The following is a 23,715-nucleotide window of genomic DNA, read 5'->3' on the forward strand; positions in this document are numbered from 1 at the left end:
ACCAGGGAAATGCAAATCAAAACCAGAATGAGATACTACCTCATACCTGTCAGAGTGGCTATTTTCAAGAAGATAATAAATAACAAATATTGGTGAGGATGTAAAGAAAAGGAAGCCCTTGTGTACTGTTTGTGGGATTTTAAACTGGTACAACCACTATGGAAAACAGTATGGAGGTTCCTCAAAAAATTAAAAATAGAACTACCATATGATCCAGAAATTCCACTTCTGAAGAAAACAAAAACAGTAATTGGAAAGATATGTGCACCCCTATGTTCACCACAGCATTATTTACAATAGCCAACAAATGCAAGCAACCTGTGTCCATTGACAGATAAATGGATAAAGAAGATGTGGTATATATATATACAATGGAATATTAATAGGCTTAAAAAAGAATGAAATCTTGCCATTTGCAACAACATGGATGGACCTAGAGGGTATCATGCTAAGTGAAATAAGTGAGACAGAGAATACAAATATCAAATGATTTCATATGTGAAATAAAAACATAAATAAATAAAATAAAATGAAAACAGACTCAACAGATACACAGAACAAACGGTTCACAGAGGGGAGTATGGTGGGGGTCGGGTCGGGTGGGAGAATTAGGTGAATAGTTAAGTGATACAAACCTCCAGTTATAACGTAAATAAGCCATGGGGATGTAATATACAACAGCATAAGGACAATAATATTATAGTAACTTTGTATGGTGACAGATGGTTAAAGGACTTATCGTGGTGATCATTTCATAAAGCACGCAAATGTCAAACCATTATATAGTGTTCCTGAAACATAATATTGTACATCAACTATATTTTTAAAGGCTTCCAGTGTGGCAGGCACAAACTGCTTTTTTGCCAGAAATATTAAAATCATTTTATGTATTTTTACAGTTGCCTAAGTATCCACTCTATTTTCTTATATTTCTGAATCAAAAGGCATTAAATAAACATCTCTTTGTTCACTATAAACACTGGATGAGGCAAATGTGAAAATCATTTGAAGAAATGTGAAACAGTAAAAGCAATTTACTTTTGTCAAAATAAGAAAGTGCCAAAGGCTGTTATAAATGGCAAGAAGGCAAACTTAGCCAATATATGCAAATATAAATGTAAAGGGGGGAAACTGAGCATAAAATTGTATTTGTATGTAACATATACATGTATGTAATGGACACATGTATGTACACAACACCATTACAAGAATGAAAAACAAAGATGAGGAGTAATTTAAAACAAAGCAAGAGCATTTTCTTCTATTACAATGCTTAACTTCATAACAATAAAATGTTAATATTGAAAGAAAAGCCCAGATCTGTATACATTTTATAAACATCCATAACTAAAACATTTCATACCTGTAAACATGGCGTGAAAGTAAGGACTACAGGCGGCCAGCACCACTCTGTGAGCAGAGATTTCCATGTCTTCAGCCACAATCGTGACATCACACAGCAAATTCTGACTGTTAACAAAACAGGGAGAGAATAATTTTAATAACAAGAGTAAGTGTATTGAACACCCTATGCAAAAATTTTATAGTAAAAGCCCAATTTTCTGAAGTTAAAACTAACTAAAAATTTCCATCCTTAAAAACAGGATACCCAAACATGAAGAACATAGAAAACAGTCATGACATAGGCCAACATGCCTTGGCCCTCACTCAGAATCCTGCCTTTGTTTAATAGAGAAATCTTTCCAAACTTGATTACTGATTTCTCAACCTAATATAAATTACTGGCAGCAAACCATTAATGGGGTGTAAAATGGGAGGCTGTTTGCATTAAGAACTGCATCAGCAGAAGTGGCAGATGGTGGTATGACACGAAGATAAAGACAAAATAAAACACATGGAGAAAACTAAATTGGGTCAAAGTATCAAAACTATACAGACACAGAAAATGTCCTGGGTCATCAAGCAAAGGTAAAATTACATTCAACTACACCTGCTGCTTGAAAGGTGTTTGAGCATTTGAAGTCTAACTTACTCAGAACATTTTCCCAATGCAAAATATCTCATTCTTCAAGGTCAGAAAATATTATCACACATAAAATTAAATGTAATTTTAATGCTGTGCCCTGTAAGTTGAAGCACAGGTCACGATGCCATATGAGACATCAGGCAGGTCACGTGTTAGACTCAAGAGGTGGCCATCACTCAGCTGTAGTTCCTCCAGATCAGTGTGGAAAACTGACAAAGTCTACAGTCTGCTCTGCGCAGATAAAATCATTCTGCAATTCTATGAATTCCATGGGTTCACAAGTTAAGCAGGGGGAAGTCAGTGGTGTTTTCAGGAAGGTGTTATACAGGAGCTCCACCCACATGTATTATTTCACTTAGACCCTACCAAAACCTTATGGGATCCATGTTATTGTGATTTTTACCCTTAAAATGTATAGCTGGGGAAACCAAGGAAAAGATGAATAAGAAGTCTGAAGTCACCACTAGTGGCAATGCCCGGATTCAAATCTATGGAGTCTGGCTCACAAAACCATCTAAAGCTATGTGGTTTTAAGACTTGTTAAAGCTTGAATAAAACAGGGAATATAAAGAAAGAAACAACACCCAATTATTATTTGACATACTGTATACTAGAAGCTATTTTTTAAAGTTCTATATATAGTTTATAAAAGAGCCGGTTTTAGTGGGTTTTTAGCACTACCACTACAAGAATAGTTAGAAAAAATCAAATTCAACAAAGTCCTACAAGATTATCTCTGCCATTAAGGAGACTAGCAGGAAGGACTGACAATGCAAGGATTACAGGACAAAGTGGAAAGCGCCAGAGTGAAGATGCTAGGGGAACAGGGGAGCATCTAAATCAGACTAGGGGTCAGAAAAGGTGTCCTGCAGCTACTGCCCTTAGCCGAGTTCTAAACACAAGTAAGTGTTAGCTGGATGGAGAAGGACAAGAGAACCCCACACAGAGAGAACAGCAGATGCTGCTGAACAGAGACATGAAGCAGCAAAGCACAACGGGGTGTGTGGCACAAGAAGCATGGGCAAGAAGGAGAAGAGGGATGCTGGGGTCAGCAGGGCCATCCAGGTTTCCTACGGTGACCAGGTCATCTGGACACAGCTCAAACGTGAGTCAAGTGCATCTTTATGTCTATTTTCCTTTTGTCAATAATCCTTCCTAGTGCTCTGGTTTCAAGATGGAACATAAGTGGAATTACACTTGAATGCCTCCAAATCACATAATTGATTACATTCAACTTCAATTATAATTACTCATTGATCCAAATCTTCTAGCATAACACCCGCTGGCTATCACATAATTATCTTGGCCTTCCTGGCTTATTAGCTGATGTTAGTTAACTAATAGAGTAAAAACACTGCCAAACCAGTATGCAGCCACACCCTGGGTTAGGTCACGTGGAGCCTAATGCCACATTATAGATCAAGGACATGCTTAGTTTTAGTGTTCAATTTTTTATCTTTCTGTCTCTAGCAATAACATGTTTTTAAAACAGCACTCACAGACTAGAGAGATTTGACCAACCTTCTTATCATTCAGCCAGTGTGTGTGTCTGTTGACTCTGGCCCTTACCTCTTCATTCCAAGTGTGCATGCTCACAAGAAGTTGAGTGACTTTAGGTGACGAGGGCTACAAATAAAATCCGGCAATAAAAATAACAGAAACTTGTTTTAGCAGCCCATACCCAAAGTCTACATGGTGAGTTTATATTCCTATTATGTGAAATCTAATGAGGGAATGGACTATAGAAGGAAAAGTCTTTCAGAATAATGGTATAAATAAAGTTGCTACTTAGCAAAATCTGAATTTATTCACTCATTCATCAAATATCTGAAGTGCGTACTGGGCACCAAGGACTATGTCAGTTTACCACAGTAAACAAGACAATGTCCGTGATAGCAAGGAGTTAACAGTGGAGCTGGGGAAAGAGACAAGGTGACAGGTACTTACAAAATGAATTGATAGCTATTAGGGCAAGTGTGCGGTGTTTGAGTACACAGGAGACAGGTCAAGCCCAAACATACTGGAAAGCTCTGGAAAGAAAACTGCTTCTAAGCTCAAGTCTGGAGAATAACAGGAGTTACACAGGCCTTATGTAAAACTCAAATGACACAGAAAAAAAGATAGGCACTCATCTCCCAAGTGAAACATCATGAAAATCGGTCCTTCTCAAGAAAAAAATTGCTTTGAAAATGAATCATACCCAAATACATCTAGACACCCTTTGGTTTTCTGATATCAAAGGAATGGATTCCTAAGACTAGAAAACCCTATCACTGCTGTATATACAGAAGCCTCCCTTAATCATGGTGGATACATTCCAAGACCTCCAGTGGATCCCTAAAACCACAGATAGTACCGAAACCTATATGTACCATGTTATTTCCTACACATACATACCCATGATAAAGTTCAATTTATAAATTAGGCACAGTAAGAGATTAACTAGTAATAAAATATAACAATGATAACTATACTGTAATAAAAGTTATGTGAATGTAACCTCTCTCTCGAAATATCTTACTAAACAAATTTAATGCCTTCTCTATCTTAACTAAGCAATTATCATGCCCTGTGGCTGTAACTTTCATAGTTTGAGGTGCAAAAGCAAAACTAGCATAAATTTCTTTTCCCTTTTTCACTATTTCACAGATAGAAGATTCCTTCTTACCACAGATCTTTAGCAACCTCAGCATATGATTTTTTTTCTTTTCTTACTAAGTCAAGAACATTCACTCCTTTCACTTAAAGGAAGTACTTTACAGCATATCTTTGGCACATCTGAATTGCCAGCATCACTTCTCCTTTGCTTTGGGGCCATTATGAGTTAAAATAATGGTCACTTGAACACAAGCACTGTGATACTGCAACAGTCAACCTGATAACCAAGAGGGCTAACGGCCGGGACACACTGGACAGAGGGATGATTCATGTCCCAAGCAGAATGGAGCAGGACAGTGAGATTTCATCACACTACTCAGAACAGTACTCAATTTAAAACTTATGAATTGTTTATTTCTGGAATTTTCCATTTAATATTTTCAGAGTGTGGTGGACTACAGTAACTAAAACTTTGGATAAGGGGGACTAATGTGTATCTTCTTAAAGTAAAATGTGCCATTAGGCTCTGAGATATCTAAAATAATTGGTAGTTTCACGATACAAGAATTTACTTTCTACTGGAAGTGGGGGTGGTGGAGAGATTACATCGATAGCATCTGTCCACCTTTCTTCCTCAGGTGCCAGGCTGTGTGAGATCTGGAGGCACCTCCTGTCACATGGAGCAGAATCAGAATAACCGCCGAGGTGCTAGGCTGCTGAGATGAGCTTTAGCCAGACTCCACAGAGCAAACACAAGCCACAGCCTCGGAATGTGCCCAAAGGCATCTTTGGAGCAGCATCAGTGTTAGGATAAAGAAACAAGAGCAAGACAGAAAAAGAAGTTAGGCAAGAGGTCAGAAGCCAAGAAAGTTAAAAGCTAGTGAGGAAGCACAGGATGAGCCAGATGCGGAGCTGCTGATCAGCTACTTCATCAGGTTCTGGCTGCTCAGAAAGTAGGGAGGTGGGGAATGAAAGCAAGCTGTTTTAAAGGTGAAAGGCTTCCTGATCACTGACTTAAATCAGTTATATTTAACCAAATCTCCAAAAATTGATAGTGTCATTTACAGACAAGAGAGATGCAACCTAGCTAAAATGTCAATAATCTTGAAGAGCAACACAACTCCATAACAAGTGTCACCACCATCACCTTCTTCATCTTAAAACAATGATGGTTTGAATTTGAATTTCTGTGGCAGTGAAGCACAGGGAAAACCTAGCTGTTGGGCTTACTAAGGTTCACCACCACAATTAGAGCCCTGAAAAACAGCACAGCCCCTTCAACAGATTTGCACCTGCTGAGATTTTCTAACAGGAAGCAGGAAAGGATGACAGTCAACTTGGAAACTCGTATGAAAACCTACTACAGTCAGTGATTTAGAAACTGCCTTAAACTAGAAAAGGATCTCAGAATAGAGAATTTCACATAGAATCAAGAGAACAGAATGACAGGGAAAAGTGACAAAACCAAGCCACAGGAAGATGTGGGGGGGGAGCACATTACTGAGTATTTGTCGAGAAGGGAAGGTAACAACTCCAGATTTGAGGACTTTTAAGAATACTTGGTCACAGTTGAGAGGAGGCGAAAAGAATAATTAGAAATAAAGTGAAAGAAGATATGAGTGACAGGGAAAAGATGATGGGGAGGAGGCAAAATGGAGAGATGAGGATTTCAGAGAGGGGAAACAAATGGCAGGAGTGAGTTTCTGAACATGTGTGATAAAAGCTCGACTACATGTAGAAAATGGAGAATATGTACAAAGAAAACTTCCTTATTAAAAGTTACTTTTTAAAAAAACTTGGTGAAACAAAACATGAGCTAGATACTCTTAGCTATAATAATTTAAAAGAAGAACAGCCAAGGTAGCATCTTCCAATTTTCTGACTTAGGAGGGGATGCTGAAGGCAAATCCTGAGGCAGCACAGTACCCCACACCAGGAAAGAGAAGACAAAACAGAAGCAAATTCATTCACTACCATCCATTCTTCACATCTTTGAAATGTTTAATGGTTTTATCCATGCTCAACAAACACCACCTAATAAGAAATCTATCACAAGTACTTAAGATACACTGTAGAAGATTACCAGTTAAATTGAGAACATTAGCTTCAAAATGTGTCTTAAACTTTCTTAAATAAACAAGTTTGCTTGATTTAGGGACCCTTCCCAACTGCTCTGTCCTTCAAGGAATGTTTTATATTCTATTTTAGTACAATATAAAAACAAAAGAAACTGACAACGTTTTACTACAGAAATATATATACATAGTGATAAAAAAAATTCACACCCTGTGTAATTTCCTAAATCTCTTTCAGAAACAGTAATATAAAGCTATGAAAAGGTAGTCTCACTTCAGTTTGTTGTTTAATTCACTTGCTACCTAAGCAACAAAGTACAAACAACCAAAGAAGAGCCACAAACTCAAAGTTTGCATAGATGCACAACAGATATAATCCTAGTAATGATCTGGGTCCACAATGGCTAAAAGTCCTGGGGGAAAAATACAATAAGCATTCCCTTAAGAGAGGGATCCAGGATCTTCTGTTTAAATTATCTTCTGGAATGTAAGAAATGCTATTGTAACTGAACAACTAAATGTTTATGGCTTCTGTGTGATATATAGGCAAACATTCAAACTGCTTCATAAGACTTATCCTTGCTAAAAAGTTTCAACTCCTAAATGCAACTTAAGGATCAATATTAGCTTTCTTCTAAACAAATAATAGGTTGGCCCCCCAGTAATGCTCATTGGAACTTTTAAAACTCAAGTCCAGTCTTATCCCATATCCTAGAAAACAGACTTTTTTTAAAAAATTTATTTTAAACAAAAAACATTAAATCTGACAGCTCCTTTTTGGGTCATCTCAAAAAGCTCACGGTGTAATGTCCTCAAGCAAATGTGTGTCCGGGGTACAGCCTGCTTCTCTGTCTGCTCCACAGGCCCAATACAGTGTGTTGCATAGAGTAAGCACTTTGTAAAGGTCTATTGCTTTGATTTTGAAAATGTCAGTGTGTTAGTGCTTTGAAAAACTCCTCCTCCTGCCAAGCCATACCTAGGAAATGTACAGAGCTGAATTCCCCACCAGAGATGTGTTGCTGTACAAGATTCCCCTTTCACTATGCTGCCAGGCTGTTTCTCGACATCATTAGTCTTATGATGCTACACCCTTTCTCAAAAACCTTCACTGATTCCCACTGTCCTTGGAATTAAATCCCAATGAATCACATTGTTTAAGCCTGCCATAATTCTGACTTTTTCCACAGACTCCCCAGCATGAACTCTTCTTGATTCACTTTACCAAACAGGTTACATTTAGCCCATCCCTAACTTGTGCAATTATCCAGATCAGGAACTGCCTTTCCTCTCCAGTCCTTTTTATGAATCCTACTGCATCCCTATCAGGCCCAACCGAAACCACCTCTATGACTTTCTCTTGTGAGAATCCTTTTCAGGACCCACATTTTGCACACGATATTCCACCACCTCATCCTCTTCTCTACATCTCCTGCACAATCAGGTCACTCGAAAGGCAGGGGCCACGTCAGACACTGGTTCTGGCTCCCACACAGCCTCTGGGCGTGCTAGCTGACTTCAAAGGAGAATCAGGTACTTACAAATACTTGCTGACTACACTGTTTAGAAGTGACCACAGGGTTTTTAAAACCAATAATTGCAAGTTATTCAAACTCGTATTGGACTGGGTCATAGAGCTATATCTGGGCCTCCTATCTGAAAGAAATGAAAAACTAGTTTAAAGAAAATGTAACATTCCATTTTTATAAATTTAAATTATAATTCTTAAGTTAAACTTAAGTTATAATTCTATAACTTGGGGCTTCCCTGGCAGCACAGTGGTTAAGAATCTGCCTGCCAATGCAGGGGAAATGGGTTTGAGCCCTGGTCTGGGAAGATCCCACAAGCTGAGGAACAACTAAGCCCGTGCGCCACAACTACTGAGCCTGCACTCTAAAGCCCGCAAGCCACAACTACTGAAGCCCACGGGCCACAACATTGAAGCCTGCACGCCTAGAGCCCGTGCTCTGTAACAAGAGAAGCCACCGCAATGAGAAGCCCGCTCACTGCAACGAAGAGTAGCCCCCGCTCGCCACAACTAGAGAAAGCCCGTGTGCAGCAACGAAGACCCAACGCAGCCAAAAATAAATAAATAAATAAATAAAATTTATATTAAAAAAAAATTCTATAACTTAAACTTTACAAAACTCCTGCCCTCCTATTCCCATAACCATACCTTACACCAAGTATAATTGAAAGAAAAGTGACTTTTACTTCTAAAATTTCTCTTTCATTAGCCAAAGGTTAATAACAACACTCTCTAGGGTACAGCTGATATTCTACCTATTAGAGGTGACAGCCCAAGAGCAGAATGGAGAGAAAAAGGAAGTTCTCCCTTCCCAGAAGTCAGGAAGCCACTCTCAGCTACCTATTTCTGGCAGCAGGAAGTTGACACAATGACAGGAAATAACAAAAGATTTTCAGCTGTACAAGGAGTAGGTTTCTTCAGAGATTTTGTTTGTTTGTTTGTTTGTTTTAAGAATTACTGGGACTTGTCTGGTGGTGCAGTGGTTAGGAATCTGCCTGCCAATGCAGGAGACACGGGTTCAATCCCTGGTCCGGGAAGATTCCACATGCCACGGAGCAACTGAGCCCATGTGCCAAAACTACCGAGCTTGCGCTCTAGAACCCGCAAGCCACAACTATGGAGCCCACGCTCCTAGAGCCCGTGCTCCGCAACAAGAGAAGCCACTGCAATGAGAAGCCCACGCACTGCAACAAAGAGTAGCCCCCACTAACCGCAATGAGAGAAAAGCCTGCGCACAACAACGAAGACCCAACACAGCCAAAAATAAATAAATAAATTTATTTTTAAAAAAACAGAATTACAGGGCTTCCCTGGTGGCGCAGTGGTTGAGAGTCCGCCTGCCGATGCAGGGGACACGGGTTCGTGCCCCGGTCCGGGAAGATCCCACATGCTGCGGAGCGGCTGGGCCCGTGAGCCATGGCCGCTGAGCCTGCGCGTCCGGAGCCTGTGCTCCACAACGGGAGAGGCCACAACAGTGAGAGGCCCACGTACCGCAAAAAAAAAAAAAAAACAGAATTACATAAAATTGGCAATAAAGGGTAAGAGAAAAGGGAATGACATTAAAAAACAAAAGTGCTGATGAGCCTCAAAGAGAGTTCATTTTTTAAAACACTAGCAGTCGTTGACTTCATTAAAACAATCCTTGTTGTGGATGTGGCAGCCAAGACTCAGCTATTCAAAGGTCATTCTTCATTCTGAAAATCAACATCAACTATTAGCCTGGTTACATGCTAGCTACTGAAATGGTGCAACACAAAGATCAAAAACATACTGTTCCACAGCCATACAGTTCACCCCCAAAATGGTACAAACAGCTGAATGACGGCTACAGCTAAGTAATCCCAGGATGAGACAAGGTGCACCACATGCAGGGAAGCAGGAAAAAACCTCACAGGCCAAAAGAACGTCAGAGCAGCAATGAACCTTAGACTGCATTCCATCCACTCCCCTCATTTTATAGTTAAGTCTCAAAAAAGTAAAACAACTGGCCCAAGGCCAAAGAGTTTGTCCAAAAACTAGGGTCATTCACCTCAGGAAGGAGAGCTAGGTGTGGCCCTCCCTGTAGTTTACTGACTGAGACCTTCATCAACAGGGGCCCACTCACACATCAGTGGAAGGTCTGGCTACCAGCCCCATGGGAGTGGGGGGAAAAGTAACATGAATAGACCTATTAAAAGTCAGTCTTTCTAGATTTTTCAAAGAAAAAGAAAATGTCTCAAAATAACCAGACTATTTTTCTTACTTTTCCTTCAGTATCACTTAATAACGACTGCATTTTACATTCTAATAACTACTTTTGCAACGAGATTAACTGAAACAGCATGGGCAGACCTGCTGGATTATCCCAGCTATATTTTCTCCCCAAAACTAAATGAAAACCTACTTACTGAAACTGATGTCAGAGCAGTACTAGGAAACAAATCTAATATCCATTATTTAGTTTAATTTTCTCTTATCTCTCTCTCTCCAATCCACTCTCCACCCAGCAGCCATTGTGTTCTTTTCAAAATACAAATCTGATCTGATCATGTCACATCCCTGCTTAAAACTCTCCAATGGCTTCTCCCACGGCAACTCCTGATGAAGACCAAAATGCAGAAGGCTCTAAGAATGCTGGCCCTCACCTACTCACTCAGCCTCCTCTCCTGCCATGACCCCCCAGCCATCTGCACTCCAGCTACCCCTCAGCTCCTCCAGGAGGCTAGCTCACTCCCACCACAAGACTTGGACACTGCCATTCCCTATGCCTGACTTCATTTCCTTACTTCTCTTTTCCTTTCGATCTCAGCACAATTATTCTTATCTTCTCAGGGAAGCTTTCCCTGACCACTGTTATCTAACTTCATAGCCCTCCCTGTAGCAGTTACTGCCATTAAAATTTACAGTAAATTATTTGTGTGATTCTTTGATTAATGCCTGCTTCCTGCAGTCAATCATAAGCCCCATGAGGGTAGCAGCCATGTCTGTTTTGCTTACCATTGTATCTCCAGCACCCAGCAGATGAATATTTACTGAATCTTTAATTAAAGAAGAAATAAACAAATGATGGAACAAAAAAAAGGATGAGCTTTCAGGAAGATATAGCATAGAGAGATTAAAGGAAAGTTTAAGTCACTCCCTTCTTAGCCCTAGCTTTTAAATATATGTACTTTCACAAACGGAATGATGGGAAAATATATGTCTTTCACAAAATGCTAAGAAAATAAAACCAAGCCTGTTAATACATACATTAGTCTTTTAATTAAAAAAAAGCTACTCGTTTTTCAATCAACTTTTAAAGTCACTCTTTCACTGCAGTGACTCTTAACCTATTTGAGAATTACTTAGCAATGGGCAGGTCACTACTCCCCCAAATTACTAACACTACCACCACCACCACCAAAGAGAGATTTACATTTTTCTCTGTCTAAAAGTTTTCTTATATTTCATGCAAATGGAAATGAAAAGAAAGCAGGAGTAGAAATACTCATATCAGACAAAGCAGACTTTAAAACAAAGTCTATAACAAAAGACAAAGAAGGACATTATACATAAAGAGATCAATACAAGAAGAGGATGTAACACTCATTAACATATATGCACCTAATACAGGAGCACCTAGATATATAAAGCAAATATTAACAGACATAAAGGGAGATGTTGACAATAATACAATAATAGGAGGGGACATTAACACCCCACTGACATCAATGGACAGATCATCCAGACAAAAATCAATAAGGAAACAGTGTCTTAAATACCACATTGGACCAGTTGGACTTAAAAGATATCTACAAGACAAGACATTCCATCCAAAACAGCAGAATGTACTTTCTTTTCAAGTACACATGGAATGTTCTCCAGGATAGATCACATGCTAAGCCACAGACAAGTCTCAACAAATTTGAGAGGACACAAATTATATCAAGCATTTTTTCCAACCACAACAGTGTGAAACAAGAAATCAAATACAAAAAGAAGAATGCGAAAAGCACAAACACATGGAGACTAAACATGCTACTAAAAAAACCAATGGGTCAATAAAGAAATCAAAGAGAAAATCAGAAAATACCTCAAGACAAATGAAAATGAAAACACAACTTTCCAAAATCTATGGAATGCAGCAAAAGCAGTTTTAAGAGGGAAGTTTATAGTGATACAGGCCTTCCTCAAGAAAAAAGAAAAATCTCAAACAACCTAATCTACATCTAAAGGAATTAAAAAAAAAAGAACTAACAAAGCCCAAAGTCATCAGAAGGGAGGAAATAATAAAGATCAAAGGGAAAATAAGTAAAACAGAGACTAAACAAACCAAAAAAAAAGCAAACAAAAAACAATGAAACCAAGAGCTTTTTTAAAAGATAAACAAAATTGATAAAACTTTCAGCCAGGCTCACCAGCAAGAAGAGAGGACTCAAATAAAATAAAAACTGAAAGAGGAGAAATAACAACCTATACCACAGAGATTCAAAAAAATCATAAGAGAATACTACAAACAGTTATATGCTAACAAATTAGACAACCTAGTAGAAACGGACAAATTTCCAGAAACATACAAACTGTCAAGACTGAATCAAGAAAAATCAGACAATTTGAGCAGACCAATCACTAGTAATGAAATTAAATCTGTAATAAAAAAACCTCTCAGCAAACAAAAGTCCAGGACAGGATGGCTTCACAGGGTAGTTCTACCAAACATATAAAGAAGAGCTAATACCTATCTTTCTCAAACTATTCCAAAAAATTAAAGAGGATTGAACACTCCCAAATTCATTCTACAAGGCCACCATTAATTACCCTGATACCAAAATCAGAAAAAGATATTACAAAAAAAGAAAATTACAGGCCAATATATCTGATGAATACAGATGCAAAAATCCTCAACAAAATATTACCAAGCCGAATTCAACAATATATATAGGATCACATACCACGATCAAGTGGAATTTATTTCAGGGATTCAAGGATGGTCCAACACCCATAAATCAATGTGATATACCACATTAACAAAAGGAAGGATAAAAATCACATTATCACCTCAAAAAAAGTATTCAACAAAATTCAACATCCATTCATGATAAAAACTCTCACCAAAGTGGGTACAGAGGAAACATATCTCAACATAATTAAGGCCGTTTATGATAAACCGTTAGCAAACATAATACTTAACGATTAATGCTGAAAGCTTTTCTTCTAAAATCGGGAACAAGACAAGGATGCTCACTCTTGCCACTTCTATTTAACATAGTATTGGAAGTCCTAGCCACAGCAATCAGAAAAGAAAGAGAAATAAAAGGAATCTAAATTGGAAGGGAAGAAGTAAAACTGTTACTACTTGCAGATGACATGATACTATATATAGAAAACCCTAACAGTCTCCACCAATAAAATATTAAACAAATGAATTTAGTAAATTTGCAGGAGACAAAATTAATATATGGAAGTCTGTTGCTTTTTTATATACTAATAATGAACTATCAGAGAAAGTAAGAAAACAATCCCATTCAAAATCCACCAAAAAAAATAAAATACCTAAGAATAAACTTAACCAAGGAGGTGAAAGACCTACACTCTGAAAATATAAAATATTGATGAAGGAAAAGAAGATGATATAAAGAAATGAAAAGATAGCCCATGTACATAGATTAGAAGAATTAATATTGTTAAAATGTCCACACTACCCAAAGCAATCTATAAATTTAATGCAATCCCTATCAAAATACTCATGACATTTTTCACAGAACTAGAACAAATACTCCTAAAATTTATATGGAACCACAAAAGACCCTGCACAGCCAACGCAGTCTTGAGAAAAAAAGAACAAAGCTGGAGGTATCACACTCCCTGACTAAAAAGTACCATAATCAAGGCAGCATGGTATTGGCACAAAAACAGAAACATAGATCAGTGCAACAGAATAAAGAATTGCCCATCTATGGTCAATTAATGTACAACAAAGGAGGCAGGAATATACAATGGAGAAAAGACAGTCTCTTCAACAAGTGGTGCTGGGAAAACTGAACAGCTACATGTTAAGAATGAAAGTAGAACATTTTCTCACACCATATACAACAATAAACTCAAAATGGATTAAAGACCTAAATAGAAACCTGAAACCATAGAGCACCTAGGAAAAAAACATAGGCAGAACACTCTTTGACACAAATCATAGCAATATTTTTTTTGTCTGTCTCCTAAGGCAAAACAAACAAAAGCAAAAATAAACAAATGGGATCTAATTATACTTAAAAGCTTTTGCATAGCAAAGGAAATCATTGACAAAATGATAAGACAACCTACTAAATGGGAGAAAATATTTGCAAATGATACGCCTGATAAGCTGTTAATATCCAAAATACACAAACAGTTCATACAATTCAATATCAAAAACACAATCTGATTAAAAAATGGGCAGAAGACCTGAATAGACATTTTCCAAAGAAGACATACAAATGGCCAGACACATGAAAAGATGCTCAACATCTGTAATTTTCATAGAAAAGCAAATCAAAACCACAATGAGATATTATCACCTCACACCTGTCAGAATGGCTATCATCAGAAAACCTACAAATAACAAATGTTGACAAAGATGTGGAGAAAAGGAAACACTCTTACACTGTTGGTGGGAATATAACTTGGTACAGCCACTACAGAAAACATTATGGAGGTTTCTCAAAAAACTGAAAATAGAACTACCAGCAATTCTAATCCTGGGTATACATCTGAAGAAAATGAAAACACTAATTCGAAAAGATACACGCATCTGAATGTACAGAGCAGCATTATTTACAATAGCCAAGATGCAGAAGCAACCTAAGTGTCCATCAACAGTTGAATGAATAAAGAAGATGTGGTATATACACACAATGGAATACTACTCAGCCATAAAAAAGAATGAGATTCTGCCACTGGCAACAACATGGATGGGTCTAGAGGGTATTATGCTAAATGAAATAAGTCAGAGAAAGAAAAATATTCTATGTTATAACTCATATGTGGAATCTAAAAAAGAAAACAAACTAGTGAATATAGCAAAACAGAAACAGACTCACAGGTGGCTACCAGTGGGGAGAAGAATGGGAGAGGCAGGATGGGGGTAGTGGATTTGACTGAGAGGTACAAACTACCATGTATAAAATGGATAGGCCACAAGGATATATACACATTATTTTGTGGTGACTTTAAGTGGAGTATAATCTATAAAAATGTTGAGTCTCTATGTTGTACACCTGGAACTAATATGATGTTATAAATTAACTATTCAATAAAAAAAATTTTAATAAAAGTTTTCATATGCTTTGCAAGGATAAGTTAGAAACCCTAGACCAGCCAGTCCAATAGAAATATAATGTAAGTCAGAATGCTCTAGTAATCCATTTAAAAATAAAAACAAGTGAAATTAATTTAATAGAATTAAGTAAAATTCTATTTAACCCAAAATATCCAATATTAGAATTGATATCATTTCAAAATGCATTATTTTTAAAACTTATTAATAAATATTTTACTTTTTTTTTTGGTTGTTAGTCTTGAAAATCCATTATTTTCCACTTACAGAGCACCTCAATTCAGACTAGCCACATGTGGCTAGTGGCTACCATATTGGACAGTGCAGCCTTATACCATTCACACTTCTGATAAATTTTTTGCTTTCTTCCTTCCTTTAAAAAACTTGCAGAAAAAGCTTTAAATGTTCTCTGTATCAAACAAAGCAAAAATGAGGGGTGGGGAATATATTCACTTTATAGTGAAAAATAAAGGTATGTTAATGTAATAATACCTTCTTAATTCATTCATGACTTTAAAAGCTTTCTTCATATGCCAAGGATTCACTGTCACCGGGCAGTGTTTTTCGGTATTATCATCTTTTGAATCGAGAGGCTTCTGATGACCCTGCTTTGTGCATCTGTACATAAAAGAAAATAACAAAACACAGAAAAAGATCTTATTAAAGATAGCTTAGTTCAGACTTATCAGGCTACAAGAGATACAATGAATGCCCTTCTCCCCCACTCATTTAGAGGAAGTCTCACAGCATTTTTCAACCCAAGACTAAAACACAGTTCAGAACACTTTCTGATGGTCACTGTGGTTTTAACAAAAAAGTAGATAATTACCTCCCTGGTTTCAAAGCTCTCTCAAAGATGGGCACAGAAAATTCAGTAAACATGGTTTAGCAGATACCTTCAGAAGAAATGCTGAGAAATGATTTTCTCTGTTGGAAATTAACCTGCTTTTACATTCTGCAGTGGGCCTATTTACAAACCAAGACAGGAACTGGGTCGTATTTTACACACACTTCAGAAGCTTAGAATCTGATTTGAATTTTGTTTTCTACCTGCAAGGTTATTCACCCCATATACTTTGGACCTACTTTAACTGTTTACTGAGTATTAACTTTAAGGCAGACACTGTACTAAATTTTCTTTCATTGTTTAATCCTCACAACAACTCTGTGAGCTAATTACTATTATTATCCCCATATAAAGATAAAGAGATTGAGGCAGAAAACAATCTGGGTAAATGGTAGAGCTGATAAGAGTGCAGCGAGTCTGACCCTCAAGGCCATTCTTTTCACTAATGTTCAATACCATTTCCTACATTAAGCAATGGATAGTTAATATCATATTTAAATGTGTAATTTTTAAGAGTACAAAGCTATGTTAGTATTGCTGTATAAATTATTCTTTCGAAATCTGGGAGCAAAAAAATTAACAAATGAAATCAGGGTGCCATTGTAGGGAGGGTTAACTGCATATGGACAGACAAAAGGAACTTTTTGAGGAGATGGTTGCACAACTCTAGAAATTTACTACGATCACAATTATAATGGGTGAATTTTATGGTATGTAAATTATATCTTAATAAAGCTATTAAAGTTTAATAAATTAGGAAACCAAATAAAGCCTAAAAAAATCATACTTGTATATACATCACACAAAGAACAAAAGGCAAACATCATTATTTATTGCACCATTTCTTTTCACACCTCTTCCTTTCCTGACCCATTTCTGAAAGAATAATTCATTCTTTAAATATTATTTTATTAATTCAGCAAATAATTTTTGAGTGCCAACTATGTACCAAGCACTATTCTAGGCACAAGGAACATATCAATAAACAAAATAAAAATCCCTGTCCTCAGGGAGCTTGGAGTCAGGGGGCGGGCGGGGGTGGGGGGCATCGACAGTACACACAACAGACCAGTAGAGTAAGTGGCACGTTAGAAGTTAAGAACTACGGAACAAAGAAAGAGGGCCGGGTAAAGAGAGTGAGGAGTATGGGGGTGATGGTGATGGACTGATGGAACTTGCAGTATTAAACAGGGTGATCAGGGCAGGCCAAATTGAGAACTGAGATTAGAATGAGGACCAGGAGGAGGGAGAAGGCCCAGACAGAAGGAATAACTAGAGCAAAGGCCAGTATGCACCTCGTGTGTTCCAGGACATGAGAGCAGGGCCGGAGGGGGGAGTACAGATCATGTAGGACACTAGCTTTTACCCTGAGTGAGCTAATTACTATTATCCCCATATAACAGATAAAGAGATTGAGGCAGAAAACAATTTGGGTACACTAGCTTTTACCCTGAGTGAAATGGCAAGGTACTGCAGAACAGTGACACAACCCAACTTATGTTTTCAAAGGATCATTTTGGCTGCTGGTTGAGAATAGTCTCTATGGGTCAACGATGAAAAGAGGGAAGCTACTGAGAAGGGTAATACAGGAGGAGATGACACTGGCTCAGAACAGCGTAGCAGCAGTGGAGGCAGGAGCAGTGATGAGAAGTGTCTGAGTTCTGGATATATTTTAAAGGAGTGCTAATAAGATCTGTTGACAGAAGGCACGTGCCATGTCAGTGAAGTCTGAATAACTCCAAGTTTTTTAGCCTGAGTAGCTAGAAGCATTGACTTTCCATTAACTGAATGGAGGAGGCTGCAGATAGAATCAGTCTGGAAGTTGGAAGATCAAGGGCTCAGTTTTTACACATGTTGGTTTTAAGATATCAGACTTCCAAGTGAAGATGTTCTCAAATTGGCAGATGATTACAGGAGTCTAGAATTTGAGAGAAAAAAATCTAGCTGGAGACAGAAATGTAGTACATGAAGCCATGAAACTCGGGTACTTGAACATTAAGATAAGCCAGCATTAACCACAGAAGTTATCCTTGCTCGTTCCCCCTCCCCCAGAATCAACACTTATTGAGGGATACCTGATCCTTTGAGGGGTCACCCACTAGAAGTGGACATCAGAGCTGCTACCCCACCAACTGAGTTTCTAAAGGGACCTTACAAACGAATTAGTGCCATTGCTGCCTCCAGTGGGTGAGTCCACGGCTGGAGTGGGAGAATGGGACAGTGCACTCTACTCCTTGTGGCCGCGTGCGCACGTGCACATGCATAGAGGGATGTTACACCCAGCCTAAGAAAAAGAGCTAGAAGCCAAGAAAGAAAGAACATCCAGATCTGGCAGAGGGAAGTGGGGACACACTTTTTAGTATAAGACATATTCTCATAATGCCATTTCCACCGCCTTTTCATTAAGAAAACAGTAGGAAAAGGGGAAATTATGTAGATATATGCAACCTACACAAACTTTCTGACCACGTAACACCGAATATCCACATATGTAGCAAGTTAATGATATTTATATCTGCTTCAAATTTAATTACTTAACTTTACAACAGAGGGAAAATATAGTATCGAGGACTGGCAAAACTATCATAGAAGGCCTTTCAATGCTCAGAATGGAAACGAAAGCAACTCTGCCCTACAAAGAATATCATTAAGAGTCAAGAGTGTACATATTTGCTTAAGAAATTGGGAATTAAAACTTCCTGCATTAAAGAATTAACTTTAAGACAGATACCATACAACAACCAATGTTTATATTGCTGCTTTCTTTCTTAAAGCTAAATATTTTTAGCTCCCACTTCTCTAGTACTCCAGAAACTCTGCAAAGAAAAGATTCCATTTGAAGGCTTAAAGAAATAAATAAGAAATAACACCGCATTCTTTTAAGTGTTCTCTGTACTGAGAGCCCCTTACAAATGCAGCACCCTGCCACAGACTTCATTTTCAACACTGAAGTCCTTTCCACAATTTTCTAATTCCTATATGGTTTTGTGTCAGATGGTCTCTCCTTCAGAAGCAGAACTGAGTAACAGAAAATGATACATCATGTCCAAAATTACAGATGTGGAAGATGAACATCCACTAGAAAGCAACCAAGTGGGAGGGAAAGGTTTACCTTTTAAGTTACACCATAAGTACAGTTACACCTCCCTGCTTCCCTTGTGAAGCGAAGGGCTAGCCTTTTCCAGAAAAGCTCCTCACTATGAGAACCGTCTTCTTTAAACTATCTGGAGGAGATACTTTTTCAAGGTTCTTTCACTTTTAAGTCTTTCCCCCAACTCTACATCCCATAACCAGTGTTAAAACTACCCAACAGCCTGTTGTTACAACACATATTCTACAATAATTGAGGGTTCAAGGGTTTGGATCCCAGAACACTGCTAACAGATAATCCAAAAGCCTTCCTTCCACGACTGACTCTTCTACAAATTCCCAGCTGTAGGTAAGGATGGCTTCTCAGACCGGGTAACTTTCTAACTCTGCCTAAGAACACACTACTGCCAATAACTGAATTCTCAAGAGAGGAGGCCAAGACTCTAATAAGGGCTGTCTCCTTCCAACAGTCAAGATTCCATAACCAACCAAAGGTTTAAACCTCCTGCAAAAATTCTGAGAACATCTTAGAAATAACATACAGTTTCTTTAGATGCATATTATTTGCTCTGGAATAGTGATTTCCAATGGAGGGGACAGAAGGACCACATGACCCAAGCAATTTTTCTAAACTACCCATAACCATCCCTCTTCATGTGAAGATTCAGGCAAGCCCTTTTTACAGGTCTAGGCATACCAGAATGACAGCATCTCGACGAGTAGGGGGAAAAGACAGCTATGTATGATTTTTTAAAAAAGAAGGTGATGTAATATGCCCCACCACCCACTTACCTCCCACCACAGGACAATCATCTCAGATAAAGAACGAACACTTTAGGAAATAGAGGTTGTTTATGTTTTCAAGGTTTTCTGGTGGAAATAATGCTGTAAGTCATGTGAATGATGCAGCTGAAAAATTTAACAGGGGACCAGACATTTTCACATTCACGACAAATACTCAGCCTCTGGGTGGCCACCATCTCTACTCTCCCCTTTGCCTGTACACCTCAAAAGCTGCAAGACTCCCCTGCTTGCAATGAGTCACCCACCATTACTTATAAATTTCTGCCAAGTTCACGTCAGCAGCTGATGTTTTCAAAGTCACCATCCATGTTATACTGCTATGAAGTTCTCCATTACTTTATATCTCTATTTTCTCTGCTGTCTTCCGAGCTAAACTTGCATTTGGAAGCTGATTATCATAAGAACATTGCTCCCATAACAAGTCCAGGATATAAGAAGTAGAGATTCAACCATAACTCATACTTTAATACTTGTTGTGCCACTCTACAGTTTCCTAACAAAATACACTCACATCCTTCACCTCACCCAAATAACCACCTTATTACTTAGAGGTTGTAAAAGTGGGAGGCTTTCTCCACTGGAAACATTTTGGTTTGTGGTAGAGTTGTGCTTTCAGTCTTTGCAATTAGCTACATGCAAAAAGACCTGCTCTGCAAATTTTTTTCAGCTGCTTGGAATTTACACTTTTATCAGGTACAGACCCAGCAGACTAACTGTAATCAATGAACATATGGTCATATTACCAAATAATGTTAATGTCTGCCCTACAGACATGTAAGAACTTGAATTAGACCTTCAGTACACAGATCTTTAGAACTGAGTATGAAGCATCTTGTGAGATAAAAAAACTCCTATCCAGTCACAGAACACGATACAGACAACATCATAACAATGCCACTGAATACATTAGTATAGTACATGTATTGCTAAAAGTTATGTTTCCAATTTCCCAGAGTTGGAAAGGAAAAGTCTAGAAAAGCTGGCCATGCTCAATTTTACTAAAACAGCTTAGCACTTAAAGCGGAGTGATGAACCTTCCGGAGGATGGAGGGGGGCCTTCGCCCTGTCCTCCCCCAGGACCAGGATGTGGCCTTCGAGAGAAACACCGGCAGGAGGAGGTAGCTGGGACTCTGAGGTGCAGAGGTGACGAAGCTCTCTGATGCTAGAACAACAGAGCTGTAAAATGCTCTGCTTCAGTTCAACCCCGCTCCCTCTAACCTACGTGACAAACAGAGGACAACCTGGCACTTTTTGTCCCTGATAGTGACTACTACCAGGAAAGCAACCAGGGTAAAAGCATGTCTTATGCAAGATCAGTCTTATTTTAAAGCATATGTTATAAACAATTAACACAGCATTGTCAGAGTGGGATATCTGTGAGGTGCTAAAATAGGGAGGAGAAGGTTGATGATCCATTTCAAACATTTCCATGTCTTTTATCACTCTCATTTCTGAACTTTCTTTTGTCACTTTTCCTATTACCATCACTTGGCTGGTAAGGGGGCAGCACTATGACTTGGCATATTCAGTTGACTGGGCTACATTTCCCAGCATTTAATGAAAAGGCACTGGAAGAGGAGCAAAATCAGCTGGAAGAAATGAACTGCAGTCCTAGCCTGCAGATACTAACCAAGTGACCTTGGATTAGTCCCTTAGCCTCTCTGGGCTTCAGACTGTGTACTTATAAAATAAGGTTTTTGTTATTCCACAGATCTGTCTAATAGGAAATGTAATATGAAAGTCAAAGATAGTGACACCTCACCTACTTGCCTCAGGAGCTGTATAAGCACTAAATACTATGTGAATGTAAACACAGTTAAGAAGAAATATGGAGTTAGGAGCTAAACTGAACATGGAGATACATTTTTATGGATTTTCTTGGCCTTCTTCATTTTTAATTGCAACACTAAATTAAAAGTTATTGGCAATACTCCAGACCACCACCACTGTTAATAAATCAAGTAGGTAAGCACTGCCTAGCCCATTGCTGCCCTATACTAAGCAGGGTGAGTGATTAGGATGCTGAACACAGAAACCTTCTCCAGTTACCAGCCAACTAAGGAGGCACTTCAGAAACCACCAGGGAATGGCACGAAGTCCGTACACAAGTGCAAGATTATGTGCTACCAATTATAAATAGTATAGGAATTGCAAAGAGGAGCTAGAATGAGTTGATGTATACAAGGAAGACTTTGTGAAGGGGATGGGGCTCCAACTGGGCCTTGGAGGAATTCTAAGTTGTTTTAGCTGAGGACAGGATAGGAAAAGGCTGGAGACTCCTGGCTTGTGAGAAGGTATAGTTTACCCTGGGAGGTTAAGGCACATAATGATTTTGAACATATAAGATAAGGCCAAAATGATGGAGGGCTGAGACTTCCTGGCTGAGATATATGGTTTTGTTAAGTGTTTGACTTGACTCGATGTTGCAGGGGTGAGGGGTGAGGGGTAAAAACAATAGGTGGACTGGAAGGTGATGAGAGAACACCTAAGAGTTCAACAGGAGAAATAATCCAGGTATCAAGGGATGAAACCTTGAGTATCATCAGAGTATCAGCAATCAGAATGGACACTTGAAACCAACACTGTACAGTTCCTGGGAGCTGATAAAATGTGGAGGATGACGAAAGAAAGAGAAATCAAAGAACATTACAAGGCTTTGTATATCCAGGACCAGAAGAATGATTATTCCACTAAGTGGAGATGTTATAAAGGGAAGTCAGTTTGAGAACAAATATTATGAAAACTCAGTTTTAGACATGTTGAATCTGATGTATGAGCTAAGGGTAGATGTTCTGTAAGAAGCTCAAAATTCAAAACTGAGGCACAGATCTAGAGCCCAGGCTTAAGATACAGATGAAGCCACAACTTAGTGATTAATAGTCGACTGAAAAGAAGAATTGGCCAAGGCCTGCAGCTGGGAGAAACAGCTACTGCCAACGAACAGAAGCCATGTAAGCCAAAAAAGCAATCAACAGAGAGAGATTAGAGTCCCAGTTTCTCCTCTACTTGATAAGCTTGGGAATGTAACTTAACCTCTGAAAACTAATAAGAGAACTACACTTCATAAGGTAGGTTGTTGACAAGATTAAATGAGATAAAGTAATAAAATAAATAAAGTAAATCACCTTTAACAACCTAAAAACTAGAGCAGGAAACCAAGAAAAAGTAGTGTCATGGCAAGCAAGGGCCTGTTTTTCAAGGCAGGATCAGTGAAAAGAACTGGTCAAAAAATACTTTAGCAAATGCCCATAGCCTGAAATTCGAGACAGAAAAGCACACAACACAAAGTACACAGACCCACCCACTACAGTAACTGTATCATGTATTTGTTTACTGTCAGTTTCAACCATGAGGAAAAGGGACTTCGTTTTGTTTTCTGAGATATTCCCAAAGCCTGGTCACCGAAGGCACCCAATAAATATGAATAAAAAACCTGAACTCTCTCATTGTAAACAGTAAATACATCTGGAATTTGGTAAAATTCTATAGAAAAGCATCTGAAAGGCAATTTCCATTCTC

At 38.4% G+C, this 23,715-nt stretch overlaps 1 protein-coding gene across 1 annotated transcript in view; it reads right to left on the reverse strand.

The window, feature by feature from the left end:
• Window positions 1-23,715, reverse strand: part of KLHL2 (kelch like family member 2) — a 127,077-nt gene that overhangs the window by 99,334 nt on the left and 4,028 nt on the right. Inside the window, exons 2-3 of the mRNA XM_082652657.1 lie at window positions 15,948-16,073; window positions 1,364-1,470 (exon numbers count right to left, since the gene is read on the reverse strand). Of these exons, the coding sequence (XP_082508783.1) occupies window positions 1,364-1,470; window positions 15,948-16,073 (233 nt within the window). The remainder of the gene's footprint in view (window positions 1-1,363; window positions 1,471-15,947; window positions 16,074-23,715) is intronic.

Source organism: Grampus griseus (assembly GCF_964374135.1).
Source record: "Grampus griseus genome assembly, chromosome: 4".
NCBI classification, from domain to species: Eukaryota; Metazoa; Chordata; class Mammalia; order Artiodactyla; family Delphinidae; genus Grampus; species Grampus griseus.